General features: G+C 35.1%; 1 protein-coding gene and 1 pseudogene across 2 annotated transcripts; both read left to right on the top strand.

The window, feature by feature from the left end:
• Positions 1–200: 200 nt before the first annotated feature.
• Positions 201–7,526, top strand: LOC145572069 (glutathione gamma-glutamylcysteinyltransferase 1-like). The gene is made up of 8 exons (XM_081631087.1): positions 201–337; positions 780–936; positions 2,178–2,416; positions 3,022–3,185; positions 4,521–4,572; positions 5,494–5,721; positions 5,809–6,312; positions 7,199–7,526. Exons 1-8 carry the CDS (start codon positions 263–265, stop codon positions 7,283–7,285), a joined length of 1,506 nt encoding a protein of 501 aa, XP_081487213.1. The 5' UTR covers positions 201–262; the 3' UTR covers positions 7,286–7,526.
• A 1,122-nt stretch (positions 7,527–8,648) lies between these two features.
• Positions 8,649–14,980, top strand: LOC145572068 (glutathione gamma-glutamylcysteinyltransferase 3-like; annotated as a pseudogene). The gene is made up of 8 exons (XR_014096680.1): positions 8,649–8,801; positions 10,760–10,916; positions 11,441–11,679; positions 12,041–12,204; positions 13,106–13,157; positions 13,502–13,728; positions 13,843–14,352; positions 14,490–14,980. The product of XR_014096680.1 is annotated as a glutathione gamma-glutamylcysteinyltransferase 3-like (transcript).
• Positions 14,981–18,095: the final 3,115 nt, after the last annotated feature.

Below are 18,095 nucleotides of genomic sequence, written 5' to 3'. Positions count from 1 at the left end.
ACTTAGCCTTTAAATTAATTTAAAATCCGTATTCTTTAATTATTTTCTCCAAAAACCCTATAATTTCCCGAGATCGCGAAAAAATTTGTATTACCACTCGACACTACTATGGTAAGTGACTAAAAGCAAGTAATGTAAGAATGGCTAAATTCTTAAATTGGGGAAAAAAAGTCAGTATTTTTCGAAACAAAAGATTTGGCGGGGATCTTTCTTAAACCCGCATTAAACCCTAACTAAGGGAGAGAATTCACAAGCAACAACAATGGCGACGGCTGGATTATATCGTCGTGTTCTTCCATCACCTCCCGCCATTGATTTTGCTTCTACTGAAGGCAAGGTTAGGTCTTTCACTAATTCTGTGCTGAATATTTCATTTTCAAAATTCTCATTTTTAGTTATTTTTTTGGTTGCAATCACAGTTAAATTGCATTTAATTTGGCTAAATTGATGCTTGATTTTTATGTAATTCTTATTTTTTGTCAATTTATTGGGTTATGATCCTGTAATTGAAGCCCGTTGTGCCTGAAATTGGAGTCAATGTTTTAGTTTGATTAAAATTTTGTGCCCTAAGTTCAGAAAATCAGAAAGAAATTGTTTACATGTTTTTCTTTAATGATTTGAAGTGCATAATTAGAAACAAGGGCTTGCCTTTCTCTAAAATTTTGCTGTTTTGTCATGTTAGATTACTCGAATGGATATGATTGTTAGAATTGAATGTTAAAAGGATTTTTGGGCCTTTGTATATTCAGCTTGTCCTTATAATTTATATGGCAATGCAGAAACTTTTCATAGAAGCTGTTCAAGATGGAACGATGGAAGGTTTTTTCAAATTGATTTCTTACTTCCAAACGCAGTCTGAGCCTGCTTATTGTGGATTAGCTAGCCTTTCGATGGTCTTAAATGCATTGGCTATCGACCCCGGGAGGACTTGGAAAGGTGCAAAACTATTACTAGGATTACATTTTGCATACTTGAACTTATAGTAGATACATTTTCTACCACCCCCGTTTCCTCTTTGTCTTTGACTCTTTGTAGTTGCCTTGCAGTTGATGTTTATTTTAGATTTTAAGGTTTTTGTTATCCGTGGTGAACACAAATATACTGTAGAATTTTGAAAATCTGAAGCATGATTGAAGGCAACATCTTATAAGGGTACATTAACCCACAAGGGAAATTATAAGGTTAATTTGTTTAAGCATTATATTGATTGCTGAATGAGGATTATAGTTTTATAGTGCAGCAGTTTGAATTTGTTTCATCGCATTGGCTATATTATTATGTAAGATTACTTGGTTGAAATGTTGAATGGAGAAGATGAACTAATGACTTAAGTACTATGAAGTACTCCGTATTATATTGTGTAAGATTACGTGGGTTGGTATGGACTATGAAATCAATGTTATCAGGGGTAAAAGTCAATAGGAGACCAGAAATGAATACATTCCTTAAAGTAAGCTGAACATTTCAAAGTCAGACAGGCAGTAGCTTTATGATATCAGACTATCTTAGAATAAATACATAAGGCCTATCTGAGTAGCATAAATGTGAAATATGGAAATTGGAACTCGGAAGGAGGTCTTAAAATCGGATGTAGATATGGAATGTCTCTAATCAGGCCACATTTGATCTAGGGCTAGTTTTAATAATTTGAATATGGTAATCCTTCACTCTTTGAAGTTCCCAATTATATTCATGATGAATTATATATTCTTGGGTATTATACTACTATGAGAAAATTGTCAAATTCAACTTAAAAAATAGTGGCCTAGTCTGTATTATTTCGGGATGTCTTGAAATAAATACGTGTCTTGTTATTTAGAAATGGGCACAGTTGTAGAAGCTGAACCAAAGTTACTACTTTACTACTACATGGTAGTTTGTCTTTAGTTTCTCTATTGTTCTAACTTGTAAATATGATTCAGTATTATGTAATGAGGTATGATATTGTTATGAACTCACGTGTCTCCCCTGAATTTTTGATGAACTATTGGATAGAAAGAAAGTGTGCTTCTCATTTCCTTTTATTTAATATAAAATCAGATATGAAAAGATAGATTGTCTGTCATAGATTTCAACATAAGGAATCCATATTTTTCTAAAATTTAATGAAGCTTTGACACTTAAACTTTTCACTTCTTATTAACTTCCAAATCTATTTTTATTTTTTCTTTCTATAGGACCATGGAGATGGTTTGATGAATCAATGCTAGACTGTTGCGAGCCTCTAGAAAAAGTTAAATCTAAAGGGATTCCCTTTGGGAAACTCACTTGTCTGGCTCAGTGTGCTGGTGCAAATGTTCAAGCTTTTCGTACGAGTGAGAGTTCAATTAGTGAGTTTAGAAATTACGTCAAGGCATGCTCCATCTCAGATGAGTGTCATGTCATCTCATCCTACCATAGGGGGATTTTCAAACAGGTATTAATAAAATAATAAACTCAAAGTGTGCTTCTCTACATATTTTGCAATTATTGATGGCTTAGTTTTGCTATTGGTGCAGGATTCATATCAAGGAGTTGTTATTTGCTTTTTTTTTTTTTTTTGGTGTGCTTGTGCGTGTGTGTGTGTTTATCTGACTTTATTTCATTGTTGTAGAATGTGTCTTTCAACATTGCATGGCTTTCTAGGGATGATCTTGATAGCCAACTCTTAATCCTCCCCTAAAAGAGAAGAATGCCTATTTACTTATGAAATCTTCTGCAATTTAAACCAATCTGTTAACAAACTGATCATCACAAATTAAAAAATAAAAATAAAAGAAGCATAAGAAGCAAAGTAAAAACCAAGTATATAAAATTAGCTCAGTGGCATTAACAGTAAGAATTATGGCCTCTAATTTTTCTTACCAATTTTCAGTTTTTTACTTACTGACTTTTTTCATGTCACTATGTCAGCATAGCAATGAAGTAGGATTTTTTTATTTCTCTTTATATAAGAATATATGATATGACTTCTACAGATTATTGTGTTCTTTTTTCTCTAATGTATAAATTGTAATTGATCTTACTACTCAACAATCTCAGACTGGAACTGGTCACTTCTCTCCTATTGGTGGTTATCATGGTGGAAGGGACATGGCACTGATTCTGGATGTTGCACGTTTTAAGTACCCCCCTCATTGGGTCCCTTTATCTCTTCTTTGGGAAGCCATGGATACGGTTGTTGAAGCAAGTGGCCAACGCAGAGGGTAGGAATTTGTCTGTGCTTCCCTCCTTCCCCACAATCTACTTGTTTATCAAATACTTTGTACCCAACTCTCTGTCCCCTCTCAAAATATGATCCAATATAAATCATTATTTTTGTTACAGTGCTAAAGGCCTAAAGCTTTCAGATTAGATTATCGATTAACAAATTGCATTCTTGTACTCATTCTGCTTTCCACAGATAAGGTACTGGTGATTTTGTCTATAGTTTAGGCTCTGTTCTTTTTACCTTCAAAAACTGATTATAGAAGTTATTATTCAGATGAGGGCCAATAAAGTTTATATAAATTCTAAAAAGGGCTGCCAAAGTCCAAATAAGTCCAGATTAGTTAAGATGAGTTCCAATAAGTTCAAATAACTTCAATTTGAGTAAATTTGAGGCGAAAAGAACACACCCTTAGTTGTATACTCATGCAGAAAGATAAAGGATTTGACACAAGTAAGAAAGAAAACGAATATATTAAGAAAATAGAATATAGTGGAAATAGCCTGAACAATATGTGCACTAGGTTGTTTTTTAGAATGAATCATATACATTGAGACTGATCAATGTATGACATTCTACAATTAGATCCATTAATGTATTTTTAAGGGGTCTCATAATATATTCTTAATAACTATATAGGAGGATACTTTAAGGTTGTTGATCTCTCTTCAATATAGACATAGTTATTGTTAAAAAGCCACTACTAAAATAAAAATAGGCTTATGAAATTAAAGCAGCAAATATAATGTTGCTGGTTTTATATTGCTAGTGTCTAATTTTGATGTTGTAGCAGATGCAAAGGACTGACGAAGAACAACAAAGAAGATGCACAATACACACAGATTTATGTGGTTCACTAAAAATGTGTTAGCTTTGAGCACATGCAGAGTCTGTTTTTATTGATCTTAAGGAAATACAACATGTATGAGTAGGCTAGGTTAATGACCTAGGAAATAAGACTCCTTATGCTGGGTAGTTTTAAGGGGCAAACCAATTTAAGGTTATTCTAATACTTGATTTGGGAAAGAAAGCTAGAGATAGTTGACTGGAAATGCACTGCCTGTTGTTCACGTTGGATTTCCTACTGAAATTTTGTTGGTAGTTGATACATTGTCATCCTCCATATCAAATCCTTCTCTAATGTTACATGTATCTTAATCATTTGATATGGAGGATGATAATGTTTCATCTACCAACAGTCATTTTTCAACAGGATTTTTTTTTTTTTTGTTAAAATATAATTATCGAGATGTACTTCGGCGCATTCGTCTTTTTTCATCCCCTAACCCTTGAGTAACCTTTTCTTCTTACTATTGAAGTGTCTGTTTTCCAGGTATGTACTCGTATCAAGACAACAGCATGAGCCAGGACTTCTTTATACCTTGGTATGATATGCTGGCTGCGTATACTATGAACCATGGATTTTGACTTCGTGATGCCTGTATTCACATCAGTGAGTATTTCTTGTGAAAGATGATTTATAGAAAAACTCTCTTTTCTAGAATTATGTTGAAAATTGTCTTCTGATATTATGCGTATGATGGTCTAAGCTAACAATATTATGCACTAGGATATAACAAATTAGCTCTGTGCTAATAAATCTTTTGCACCCTTTGTCCTTGTATAAAGTGAAGATCAGGAACTCTTTCAGCATGAGATTGTTAGGTTCTGTATAGAGACAATTGACCAGATATACTTATAGTGAAGTGGGGTTTGTAGACCACGTGTCGTATTTTTTTTAGTTGCCTGATAGTTAATAGCTTAATGCTGTTTAATGTTAAATGCCCCTTTGTCTTTCCATGTCTGATCTGCTGTATGATAATTTGTTTCAGATTATTACACTTTTAGCACTAATTTCATGTCTTGTTCCACCACACATTACTGATATATTAACTTTACAATATGCAAGAGTTTTAGAGGACATCTGACTAAGAAAGCACTGGAGAATTTCTTTATGGTGCCTAGTATTACAAGCTTAAATGTGATCTTCTTACAAGCTTATTAGACATTACATTCATGCCCTCTTAAACAACCACTTCGATAAAAAGCTTTGTGACATTGTTGCTTAATTCATTAACCTGCTCGTAAATTGTGCTGTGAAACGTGTAAAAAGTAACAACACTAATTATTGATACCTCTTCCTAGAACTCTAGATAGCATGAAATACAGTTTTTTCGTACAGATTTTGTTTATCACAAAAATATTCCAGATGTTGTGGTAAACACAATGTGACACTGCATAGAATTTAATTCTTTTACCATATCATTCGCCAATATAGAAATTTTACTCAGATTATCTCTTTGTAGAGCTGTAAGCATGAAAACAGAGCTAGTATAGCGAAGTACTTAATGGAGGATGTACCTCTTCTTTTAAAGTTAGAGAATGTGAAGGACATAGAGAGTGCCATCTCTGCTGTTTGCATGTCTTTACCTTCAAACTTTAGGGACTTTATTAAGTGGGTAGCTGAAGTTCGAAGGCATGAAGATGATGGTCAAAGTCTAAGCCAGGAGGAAATGAAAAGGCATTTGCTAAAGGTTTGTACTTTGTAGCTGCAGCTTTAAAATGTAATTTACATCCCATTTCATATTGCATTACTGCAGACCTGAAAATTCCTTTTGCAGGAAGAGCTACTCAAACAAGTTCACTATACTGGTCTATATAAGCAAGTGACTAAATTTCTAGCCTCACTATTTATGTGTTCCAGAAAAAGTGACATGTTGGGTCATGAGCACAGTTTATCTGATGTTGCAGCGGCTGTTTGTTGCGAGGGAGCAGAGCTTTTAACTGGTCAGCCTGGATCTTCTGGTGGATTTTGTTGTGAGAAAACATGTGTGAAACTGATAAGGGGTGATGGTGGCAAGCCTGTGACTCTTGTCTCAGGAACAGTAAAGGATGGTGCAAGCAAGCAAGGATTGCAAATTTTGGTCCCTGTAACTCAACAACAATCCAATTGCTGCTCTGACCCAAACTGTTCTGGAATGCACCCTGCTGGAAATGATGTTCTAACTGTACTTTTGCTTGCACTGCCAATGCAAACATGGTCTGGTATCAAGGATAAAATGCTTGTCCAAGAATTGACAAGGCTGGTTTATACTGAACATCTTCCCACTTTACTCAAGGAGGAGGTAAGAAATATAATCTTTTAATTCTACTACTTTTCTTAATGACGAGTCATGTGAGCAACTATTTGATTCACCAATCACCACTATTCACTGGAGTGCTGGTATTATATGTGTCTTCTCATACTATGAAGGTCAACATTGAAGTGTTATCCTAGGCTCATTGCAAATTTCTAACTTCATGGTTTTATGGTTGGTCTCACATAGTCTGGAGACACATCTCCAAATCTGTTTATCCAGCAATCGCACATGAGCTGGGGACATCCTATATAAATGCGAATGTCTCCAAACCCATAACCTTAATTTTGTGCAATTCCACGCCAACGCTGTTTAACTTTGCAAATTTGATATTACCCCGTGCATTCGGAGTATATTTTCTTATTTTTAAACAATATCGGCTATGCTACATGTATATGTTTTGTGCTGTTCTCAATTCTTGTAGAAGAGCAGTACTTAAGACTTGGGGTATCTGATGATGCAGGATTGCATCCTTGTATGTACAATGAAATTTATAGCTACTTCGGTTTGTTTTAATATCACCCCTAGTTTCAAAAAATTGCGCAACATCTGATTTTTATGGTGAAAACCTAGTCAATTGTGAGCAGTATTTTATAGTAAAAACTACAGAGTATAAATTAATAACAATCTTATGAACACATTTTTCTGATAATTGCATCAATGACACCTTTACATTTTTACTCGTACATTATGTATTCCTTTAGTGGTCAAAATTAACGAGTTTTTATAACAGAATTCTAATAGCCTATTAATTTGAAATGAAGGTAAATTCATGAAAAAGACCAGCTACCCTTTTTATCTGTTCCTTGCAAGTTTGCAAGTATAATTGCTTCAGTTAATAAAAGAATCTCATCCTTGCTATCTGGTATGTTAGGTATTGCACTTGCGACGTCAGCTAATTCTTCTCAAGCAATGTCAAGATAATGAGGTGGATGGCCAACTTAGTGTATCTACCGTGTAATGTATATTCTTCTCTAACATCTCACATTTACTTTGGAAAACAAACCACGTCTACAAATTAATTGAACTAGGGAATAGCTATTTATTCATCTGACTCTTAAAGTTAGGTGGTCTCTATGGGTTGAAATCCCTTTCATAATGATCATTATATGAGATTAAGCACAGGTAGCTGAAAAGTCATAGTGCTGATTGAAACTTTGTAAAGTACTTTGTGTTAATTTATGAGAAAGAGATGATATTTGAAAGGCCATGCACATCATTGTTTACTTTTCAGTGAAATGGTTTCATCACCTGCAGTAACTCGCTTTATCATAGAATTCGCTATACCTGTTACTGGGTGTGGTGGTGTATAACATCAAAGAGAGCAACAAAACTTTACTTTTTGATGCTTTGAAGCAAGGAGAGTAATATTGACCTGCTGCCTTTGTCCATTATTTCCAAGAACCATCTTTTTACAGCGCTAATGCTGTAAAGCTTTGCACAATAATTAGTAGGACGCAAAAACCACTTGTCAGAAAGCAGGTACTGAATGAAACAAGACACGCATAACTTGATACCGGAGAGTGCAAGTAAGCTCTCTTTTGTCCAACACTTCTGAGTTGAATTGGTGTGCTGAGATTATTTACCGACTATTCTTCATCAAATCCCTGGTGCTGATTGCGAAAAGCCAACAAGACACATTCCCATAAAACATTTCCAGGGGTCCTTTTACAAATATGACAAGCAGGAATACTTCATGTATGATGAATCCAATCATGTCACAAAGTAAAGCAGGCAATCTGATATTTATTGGCGCAATTTCGCAACTGCTTGTCTAATACTAGTTGGGATTACCTGATTTGTTCAACACCTAGAGTACCTTTCAAATATCAATTTTCCTGCCTCTTGCTTCGAATCCAGCAAGCGGTGTATGTATCTAATGTATCGAATTCTCACACCTTTAGCTTTTCTCTTCTTACTGTCTACTACTCTATTGTATTTGTACATCTATGGATCTACATTCCATCATGCTTCAAAATTTGCAATAATTTACAAGCACCAAGTAGTACTTGCGTTCTTGATATAATTGATAGGTATTTCACTTTATAACCTTTTTTTTGACAGATGTCACGAGTTTTGATCCAACAAAATTATTCTTCATACTTTCAAAAAACGTGCATAATATAATTTTTTTTTTCTGCCAAATAATAAAATAAAATAAAAATACGTCTTTTTGTTTTTAATTATTTTCCGCCAAGTCTGCAAGTCAAAAAAAAAAAGCATTTTACCAGAAAGTCAAGATCGTACATGAATACATGATACACGCACATATTACCACAGAAAGTGGGAGTTACAGATTATTCCTCTTCTTTTTACAGAAAAAAAAAAATTCTTTTTTTCATCATCTGTTTAGACTACGACATTTTAATAGCCCGGAAATCGATTGGTGTGCAAAAACAATGGCAGCAGTGGCTGGACTCTACAGAAGGGCGCTTCCTTCGCCACCTTGTATTGAATTTGCTTCTAAGGATGGCAAGGTTCGTTTCATTCCTCCATTTTCTACAATCCCTTTCTTATTTGCGGGTTACGATACAGCTTTGATCATTAATATCTTTATCTATGTATAATAAGTGAGATAACTGAACAGATTTGATTAGTTTTGGGTACTGTAGTAATTTTCTGATCATTTAAAATTACTTTGTGTTAATGTTTATCATTCCTTATTACTGTTAGTGTCATCATAAGATTTATAACTATCATTAATAAATTATTTTTATAGAATTGTCAATTGGTCATTGTTATAATGTCACCATGATCATATATTCATAATGCATTGTTATCAATATTGATTTATGTTTGAGCTTTGTTAGCTTGAGCTTGTTTTTGTCGGAGTTCACTTAATTTTGATTTTTCTTTTTGGTTGAATTTAACTTATTTTTGTTGAACTTAACTTGATTTCCCTAAACTTAACTTATTTATGCTGAAATTTATCTAGATTAATAGAGGAAAACAAAGCCTTGGTGAATTTTCAACAAGGATACTAACAAATCGAGTCTTAATAAATGAATGTTATTTATTTACGATACAATCCGGGTTGCTTTGAATGAGATGTGCTCATGTGCTTTGTTGGGCAAATTGAGTCTCTAAATTCTTGTGACTATGGACTTCTACTTTAGGGTCAATTGCCTAATGGTCTTTAGCTCTTTACCACAAATTTTATGGATTACTTTTGGGGAGGGGGTTTGTAAATTCGGGAGGAGGGTTGCTTGAAATTCTAGAGCCTTGAAAATTATTTGGGAGCATTTGGCCTTGATTATGAAAACTTGAGTTTTTGTCTTGGCCACTACGATTGTCTTGCCCCCCAAATCTTCCTTGGTTAAAGAATTGGCCTTGGTTATTGTGGTAGCCTTGGCCATTAAGATTGGCTTGACTTTCATAATTAACTTGCCCAATTTGAGCTTCAAAGTTCCCTTGTTATGGAAAGTTGCATGATTCCGGGTGTTTCCTTAGAAACTCCCTTGGTTTTGCGATTCCCCATACTTTTGAGGTTGATTTTCTTTCCAACCAAGGTGGGAGTGGTGTCTCCTACCCTGATATAAAGTGTTAGAATAAAGGTCATGATGTACATTGTTAAAGCTTTACTTGTTCCATGGATCTAAGAGGGACATTTTTAAACAATTAGCATTGAGAAGGGGATGATAATATGCACCACGCATATCACAATAGACATTATCGACATTATCTTTAGACATACTATTAACATTAGACTCATTATGCTTGGACATTTTTGATGTTGATTTAAGCAAATCAATGACGAAGAAGAATGATTATGTGGTGGAGTAAGCGTACTTGACTTTTATGATTGAGTCATCACAAGGCTTATTAGAAGAAAGCATGTTCACCAATTCCAACTCATATGTACCTTCTCTCTTAGTGTCCGCACATTCATCCCTCCAATCTTCGTAGTTTTGTGCTACATTATATGGCATTAGTTCTACCTCCATTCATATATGTGTTACTTAAGGAGCACAATCATTGGAGGGACTATTCACAAATTATGGCTCCTACAAGTATAAAGTTTTAAAGGGGTTTATGGCATCTTGAGCAATGTTATTAATAGATGTGCAACCTACCCTAAGTGCCTTGTTTATCAATGGAGGAAGAAATTAAAATTGTACTAGAGAAACTTAAGCTGAACTGCTAATGAAGCATTGAAGCATTTGAGTATGTGGTTCAAAACTAGTAATTTTATTTTTATTTATTTTTTTTGCTTATGAATTGTGTGTTTAACATATATCTGAAACTGTGGGATGGTGTATGAATCTGATGTATCTCACTAACATCAATAAAACCTTTGTCATTGTAGTGACTAGTGACAGGTAAGATTTAGGTGCAATGCACATCCAGCAAAAGTCATGGTTGTCTTTATCTGGAATTTCTTATGCTGCTTTTATAAGAAATTTGGTAGATCTTTCATCAGTTGTTCAATTTGCAGCAACTCTTTTCTGAAGCTCTCCTGGAAGGATATATGGAAGGCTTTTTCAACTTGGTTTCATATTACAAGACTCAATCCGAACCTGCATACTGTGGGTTGGCTACCCTTGCTGTGGTCTTAAATGCCCTTGCAATTGACCCTGGAAGGAAGTGGAAAGGTGACCTTTGTATTCCAGAAGTGAAATTATGAAAGACCGAATGCTTAAATGTTGTTTAATGTTCTTTCTACTTCAACTACTTCAATACACTCCATTGAAAGAAATTTAGTTACTTAGTGTTAATTTGCTCAAGACTCTTGACCTTTGACATGATCAATTTACTGCCAGTGATGCTAAGGGCATTTGAAAATAACCTACGCTCACTGGTTGTTTCATTTTTTTTTTTCTAATTTTTTTGTCGTTTCACAAGGTGTTTTGGACTGTAACCCACAAAGCAAAGGATGCTATTGGTTTATTGGCAACCTTTATTGCTTTAAAGAAATATGACATAATACGGCTGTTATGTCAGTGGTTATGCAGTGCTGCTTTGTGAAATTTTCTTTCCACGTCACATTTTTTGTAACTATTTGTTGATGATCTTGTCATATCTGATAATTTACTGAAGTTTATAAGATATATGTATTTCCTGCTTTGTATAATTACTATAAACCAAATCATGTGGGTACATATTAGACTATTAATAGGTCCATGGAGATGGTTTGATGATTCTATGTTGGACTGCTGTGAGCCCCTTGAGAAGGTTAAGGTCAGCGGCATCTCATTTAACAAAGTTGCATGCTTGGCTCATTGTAATGGAGCAGAAGTTGACACATATCATACAAATGAAAGTACCCTGGACAACTTCCGAAACTATGTAATCTCATGAACTTCCTCAGAAAATTGTCACATGATCGTCTCATACCACAGATCATTTCTGAAGCAGGTACTCAATCCGTACTGTCTCTATTACACATTTTGATGCAAATGTAGTTGACACTACTTTGGACCCACCTTTGTTTTATATACTGATTTTATGCAGCCAAGAGCATGTTTGAGTCATGGCTTTCTTTTGTATGTTCCAAATTTCTTGTGTGCATAATATATTTTGTGAAGCACCATCTGTCGAGTCTAGTAGGTATTGGAATTATGATGGATCAGATTGTTGCTAAGGTAGGTTTGTGCCTGGAGTAAGAAAACTAAGAATATTCAGTTGTTTTGCCATCTTTGTACAGTTTAATTGTGATTTCATCTGAACCTGTTGAAAAAAAATAAATAAATAACAATTCATACTTTTCTTTTGGCAGACAGGAGGTGGTCATTTTTCTCCAATTGGTGGTTACCATGCTGGAAAGGATATGGTTCTTATTTTGGATGTTGCTCGATTCAAGTATCCTCCTCACTGGGTACCCCTCACACTTCTATGGGATGCCATGAACACGGTTGATAAAGATACTGGATTTTACAGGGGGTATGTGCAATGCCTGTTCTTTAAGTTTTTTAGTAAATGCAGGAATCTATATATAGAGGGATTGGGGAGAGAAAATATTATCAGAAAATTGTTGAGTGAATTTACTTTGTTTTAGCTCTAGTTGGTACTCTTGGTAAGTTGGTAGTGGCCAGCTAATTGAAGATCTGGGATTTTATACCCAATATGATGATTAACTGCGTTATATTGCAACCAATTATATACTCTTTCCTAAATACGAGTACTATTCTTCTTCAATTCACTATATTTATTTCTTTAATATATTACACTTACATACATCAGTGTTGTTGGATATTATTTATTCAAATACATACTGTATCAGTGGGCTGTTTCTGTAAGTAGTCCTCTTGTTGTGATTGTCTATTGCTAATTTTTTCACAAATCCAATCCTCATCCTACTGATGAGTTGACATAGGACTTATGCTTACGTTCTCAGAATTTTGATTATGCTTGAAACGAAAAGGCGTAGCTCATTACTGCTCATACACAATGTCCTTTGTAAGAGGATTTTTTTTAGGCGGAATGTTTCTCATTTGGTCAATAGCAAGGTTTTTAGCTGTCATACCCATGTTCATTATCTATGGATGGAAGTTTCTAACTGGATGTATGAAATTTGTTTGATTTGATTAGATTAGATCACCCTTTGAATACTTAGTCTTTGGGGGTTTTTCTTTCCCTTTTCTTCCCATATTAGTGTTAGTACCATGTTTTAACCCTCAAACTCTGCCTTCTTAATTACCCACCCTGTCCCTCATTCCAAGCCAAGTATAAGCAAAAAGAGTAAAAGAGTGGATATCTTCAATGTTTATCACTATTGAAATATAATTAATTCAGCTTGATTTCAAAGGCTTGAAACCTTATGAATATTATATTATTGTTTCAGGTTTATGCTTCTAACGAGGTTTCAGGCATCATCATCAATCCTATATACTCTGGTATATTTTTTTTACTCTTGTCTCTATCTCCCTTAATATTTCATGAATCTCTTACAACTTTCTTGTTTGTTAAACTACAAACTATGGATATTGTGCAAAATTTGTATAGTTAGCTCAACAGGAACTCTAATTCACTGTCCATCACACATTCACACTAGGTATAATTGTTTAATTTTTCTGCTCAGGCTCAAGCCAATGAATATAGTATATTGAAAATCATCATAGCTTCTCTAACATCTAAAGTCACTGTTATCCTTATGTTGTGACTTTAGTCTATTGTTTTTTGTGGTGCTCTGCTGGCCTATTGTAGCATTGGAGGAGCTGAACATCTCAATTTGTTGCAGAGTTGTTGTCATGATGGCTGGGACACTATTGCTAAGTACTTGAGTAAAAACTTCAACAACTCCTATCTTCTGAAGGAATTCACAATATTCAGGATATATTATCTGTTATTCTGGCATCAGCTCCTGCATATCTGAGTAATTTCATCAATTGAGTTGCTGAAGTTCGAAAACAGGAGAATGGGAGTAATCTTGTGAGTGAAGAAGAACAGGGAAGGTTGGTTACCAAGGTTGGACATTTTCTCTTACCTTTGCCATTGCTCACTCCTTTGTAGTTTTGTGCTTTTCCCATACATTCTTCCTTAATTTTTAAAATTGTTTTTATATATTTATTTTGGTTCCAGGAAAAGGTGTTGCAGCAAGTGCGAGAGACTGAGCTTTTCAAACACCTAACCAGATGGTTTTTATCTGGATCATCTTGCATTCCCAAAGCTATTCTGGATGGTACAGATTCACTGGAAAAAATTGCTTCTGAAGTATGTTGTCAAGGTGCTCAACCGTTTTGCAGCAAGGTTAGCTCTTGCAATGCAATTAGCTCTAAAACAACACAATTAAGATCCTCTGACTGTGACAATGCTAAGTCTGTCACGGTAGTATCTGCCAAAGTTATTGTGGAAGATTCAGAGTGTGGAGCAGAAATACTGGTCCCAAGCTGCCAAAAGAGCCCTGGTAATCCTTGTGAATGTGGTTCGAATACTTCTGATAGGGAACGTCCATCGGTGGTTGATGGTCTAACTGTACTACTATTGGCCCTGCCTCCTGATACATGGTCTTGTCTTAAAGATGCAAAGCTCCTAAAAGAATTTTGTGGTATAATATCCCCCAAAAATCTTCCCGACTTACTCCAGCAGGAGGTAACTACAATCTTACAAGATGGCTGCTTTATATTTTCCTTTAAAATTTTCAGTAATTGGAACTTCTGATTTCTAAAGGTTTCAGGTTCATTTTTAAGCAGTATCAACAGTGTTTATGTGGTTGTGATTTGTTGCAGATACTGCATTTGCGAAAGCAGCTGTATTTCCTTGTGACTGATGTCTGCTGTTCTTCGACGTGATATGATGAGCTTTGGGGATTTCATAAACTTGGCATCTAAGTCAGCAATTAGCATGATAGAAACTGAGAGTTGATGAAGTTTGCTTTTGGAGATACTGATATCACTGCACGTTAAATCACATGGAGAAGCATCTGTATACATTTTGTGTGAAGCGCAGGACATAATAAGGATAAGAACTTCAGAAGCACTGTTACATCAAGAAGCATACTCTTTGTATACAGATACTCATCTGCTCCAAAATGTATTGAAGTTGCTGGTGCAATGCCCATCTGATTGTCCTGTCAATACCTCGCAATAAATTGAGGTTCTGAAATTGGTGTAGCTGTTTAGAGTGTAGATGGATATTTCCATCTGATTTTCCTCGCAATAAAATGAGGTTTTCCCCTAACCAAATACAAATATTTTGAAGTAAAAGTATGAAGTTGTTCATTAATACGAGAGCACCAATACCTTGGTCCTCGATCATTTGTTTTTCTCCCTTTGATCTTTCTAATGTCTTTAATTATTCTAAGAAAATAACAACGGAAAACTGTCTATTTCCAAATTTTCATTCGAATATGTAATCGTTATCGAGTTACAAATTACAACCATAACAATTAACATAATACGAAGTAGGGGGGGGGGGGAGCTAGTATAGTGATACAGTTAAATGGTGTAACAAGCCATCAATGGATATCTCGACTTTAAAAAGCTGTCTCTAGTTAATTTCCCACATAAACAAAATTTGTTTATCTGGAGGTATAATCGTCTTTTCAAGTACTAGTGGAGGGGTACATGCGTCTTTTCATGTACTAATTGAGGGGTACATATGTAATTTCCTTACCAAACAGTAAATGCAAGTTGTAAACAGTAATTGGACAATTCACCTAAAATACTGAATAAATGACCACAGTTTTTCAATATATTTACAAAAATGCCACCAGATTAACAAAAATTTGTTTATCTGGTAGATAAACTTGTATTTGCTGGATTTTAAATGCTTCTTGCATATGCTATTTCAACATTATTTTTGTAAGAACTTTTTGTGGACATGTATTTATACTCAATTATTCATAATTGACAACAAATTCATAATGACATAAATTTTTGTAAAACAGTTGCAGTACCAGTTACTCATTTAGAGCATACCCAAAAACTCTTCCAATGATTGGGGAGGTTGAGATTATGAATTTATGGGGCACCCTTCCAGAACAAAAGCCCCCCAATTAAACTCTGTTTTTTTTTTTTCCCTTTTATTTATTGACCATTCATTTGCTGACAAGTGGTTTGCTCACTGCCTCATTTTTTGCTACCTCCATTCTAGCATGTTACATATATGTGTCAAATGCACGAAATGTACCAATTTGCATAAGGAAAAATATTGAAAATTTCTTGCATTTTCTCTATTGAAATCTTTTTTTTTTTTGTTTTTTTTTTTGACAATAGCAAATCATATTAATAAAGTCAGAGTTTACAACATACGAAATAAAAACTAAAATTTACTATTAGATGGCTTTTTTCATTTAAGCCTTTACAACTTTCGACATTAAAAACCATATTACATAACTGGGGTTGGCCGGACATGTTGCGGATTAGGGCCTTTTTATAGGCCAAAGAGCAGATACCTACTTCAAAACACAAAGAGAGCAAAGAGTAACGAAATTGTTCGATCATGGCTAGATTAACCTTACCTAGTGGGATCAACTTATCACCAAGTAAGGCCTTCAAACCGATCACATGGACATGTGACCTTTCCTTCAAAAGCTGTTCTTGTTGGCAAGAAAGCTTTGACAACGTCGAGGCTCGAGAAACCCCAAAACAAAGTTTGGACGCCTGCTTCGGATAGAAATTTTCAAGAGTAATGATCATGATGATCACTACAAAGAAGGGAGCAGAATGACAACCATAATCATTCCACCATAACACACACTTCACCCTAGCCATGGTCAACTTCTTGTTCGTCCTCCAAACAACGGCAACCCATGTTAACTCTCTCAACACAACAACAAAACCCAATCCCTTAACAAGGGATCCAAACTCCCTCCACACACAACCATTCAATAAACTATAGCCAATATAACCAGAAATACTGGACAACAACCAAGAAACGCTAAAATAAACCATACATAACTTTAAAAAATAAAGCAAACTCTGAATAACAAGAAGGAAGTACATACTTAGGTAAGCCGACCAAATCAGAGAGCCCCTTTCGGACCCATAATCCGAAACCATAACAGCAAAGAACCTCAAAACCCTAACCCTAACTTCACCGTTTCCGTCACGAACCACTCCTGACGGCGGCGTTAGGCTTAGCCCTCCAGCGCAAGGACCCATGAAACCCTAACCCTAACTTCACCGTTTCCGTCACGGTCAAAATACCAATGACCTTTATGACGGCGGCGTTAGGTTTAGTCCTTAGACCTCTTGTTTCGCTGGCAAAATCCTTTGAACTTGAACCTTCCTCTTTAAGGTGGGTAATGCAGGGGCTTCTCTAAATTTTCTTAGCCGGGAGAAGGGTCACAAAACACCTTCTAAACTGAGATTAATATGTTTTTAAGATAAGGGATGAGGGCGTCGATCGGAGTTTGAAGAAGTCTAAAAGAACAACATATCAAGAAGGGGAAAGAAGATAGGAGAAGAGAAGTAAGAGAAGAGGAGGAGTGCTGAAACTCTTCGGCGGCGATCCTCACAGAGAAAAAGAAATGAAAAAAGGGGGGGACACTCGCCGGAGAAACGGCTGCGGCGTCGGATCTCCGGCGAGCCTTCTAGGTTTACAGGAGGGTTTTAATATTAGGAGAGAGAAGAGAGCTTTTTAGTTAGGAGAGAGAAGAGGGTTGAAAATTAATAATTAAATTGTATTGTATTGTATTGTACTAGCCTTTCTCTATTGAAATCTTGTAAACATATCTTGTTACTTAATTGAAGATGATTGTTATTTGATTCTGGTTGATTGGTATGTCACTCAAAGTGTAATAAACATAACTGTTTTTTATATGGTATAACGCGACTGCTGATGTGACACTTTGAGTGTGAAGCATTTGTGGTTTGTTATCCTCACATAAACCATTAAACCCTACTTTCAATATAGATTAATAAAATTTATACTTCCCCCTCTATTCCTTTGTTCCCCAAATATTGCACCATGGAGACTTTTAAGGTTCTCAACGTATAACTTTAATTATATGCATGTGTAATTTTCAGTATGTAACAATTGATATTTCGACAGTATAAATTAAAACGAATCTAATAAAATTATTTATGAACAATATGTTTTCATTAGGTATAAATCACAATATATAACCAAAGGGACTTCGTGAATAAAAGAGAATATGACCTCAATGTTATTTTAAATAGTACAAAAAGTTAAAACGTGTTAATCATTCTCGGATAAGAGGCAAACCAGGTTGATTTTTTTTTTTTTTTTTTTTTTTGGGTTTGTCTAAGCTATGCCCCCCAAATTGTTCGGTTTCCAAGCTGTACCCATGCATTTTTAAAGTTATAAGCTGTGTCCTCCACCTCATGATATTTTATCAACAATACCTTTTGACAGCCATATCCGTTAAC

This window comes from Chenopodium album, chromosome 12 (assembly GCF_948465745.1).
Source record: "Chenopodium album chromosome 12, dcCheAlbu1.1, whole genome shotgun sequence".
NCBI classification, from domain to species: Eukaryota; Viridiplantae; Streptophyta; class Magnoliopsida; order Caryophyllales; family Amaranthaceae; genus Chenopodium; species Chenopodium album.
The sequence above is the reverse complement of the archived record's forward strand: the minus strand, read 5'-3'. Positions and strand labels throughout refer to the sequence as shown.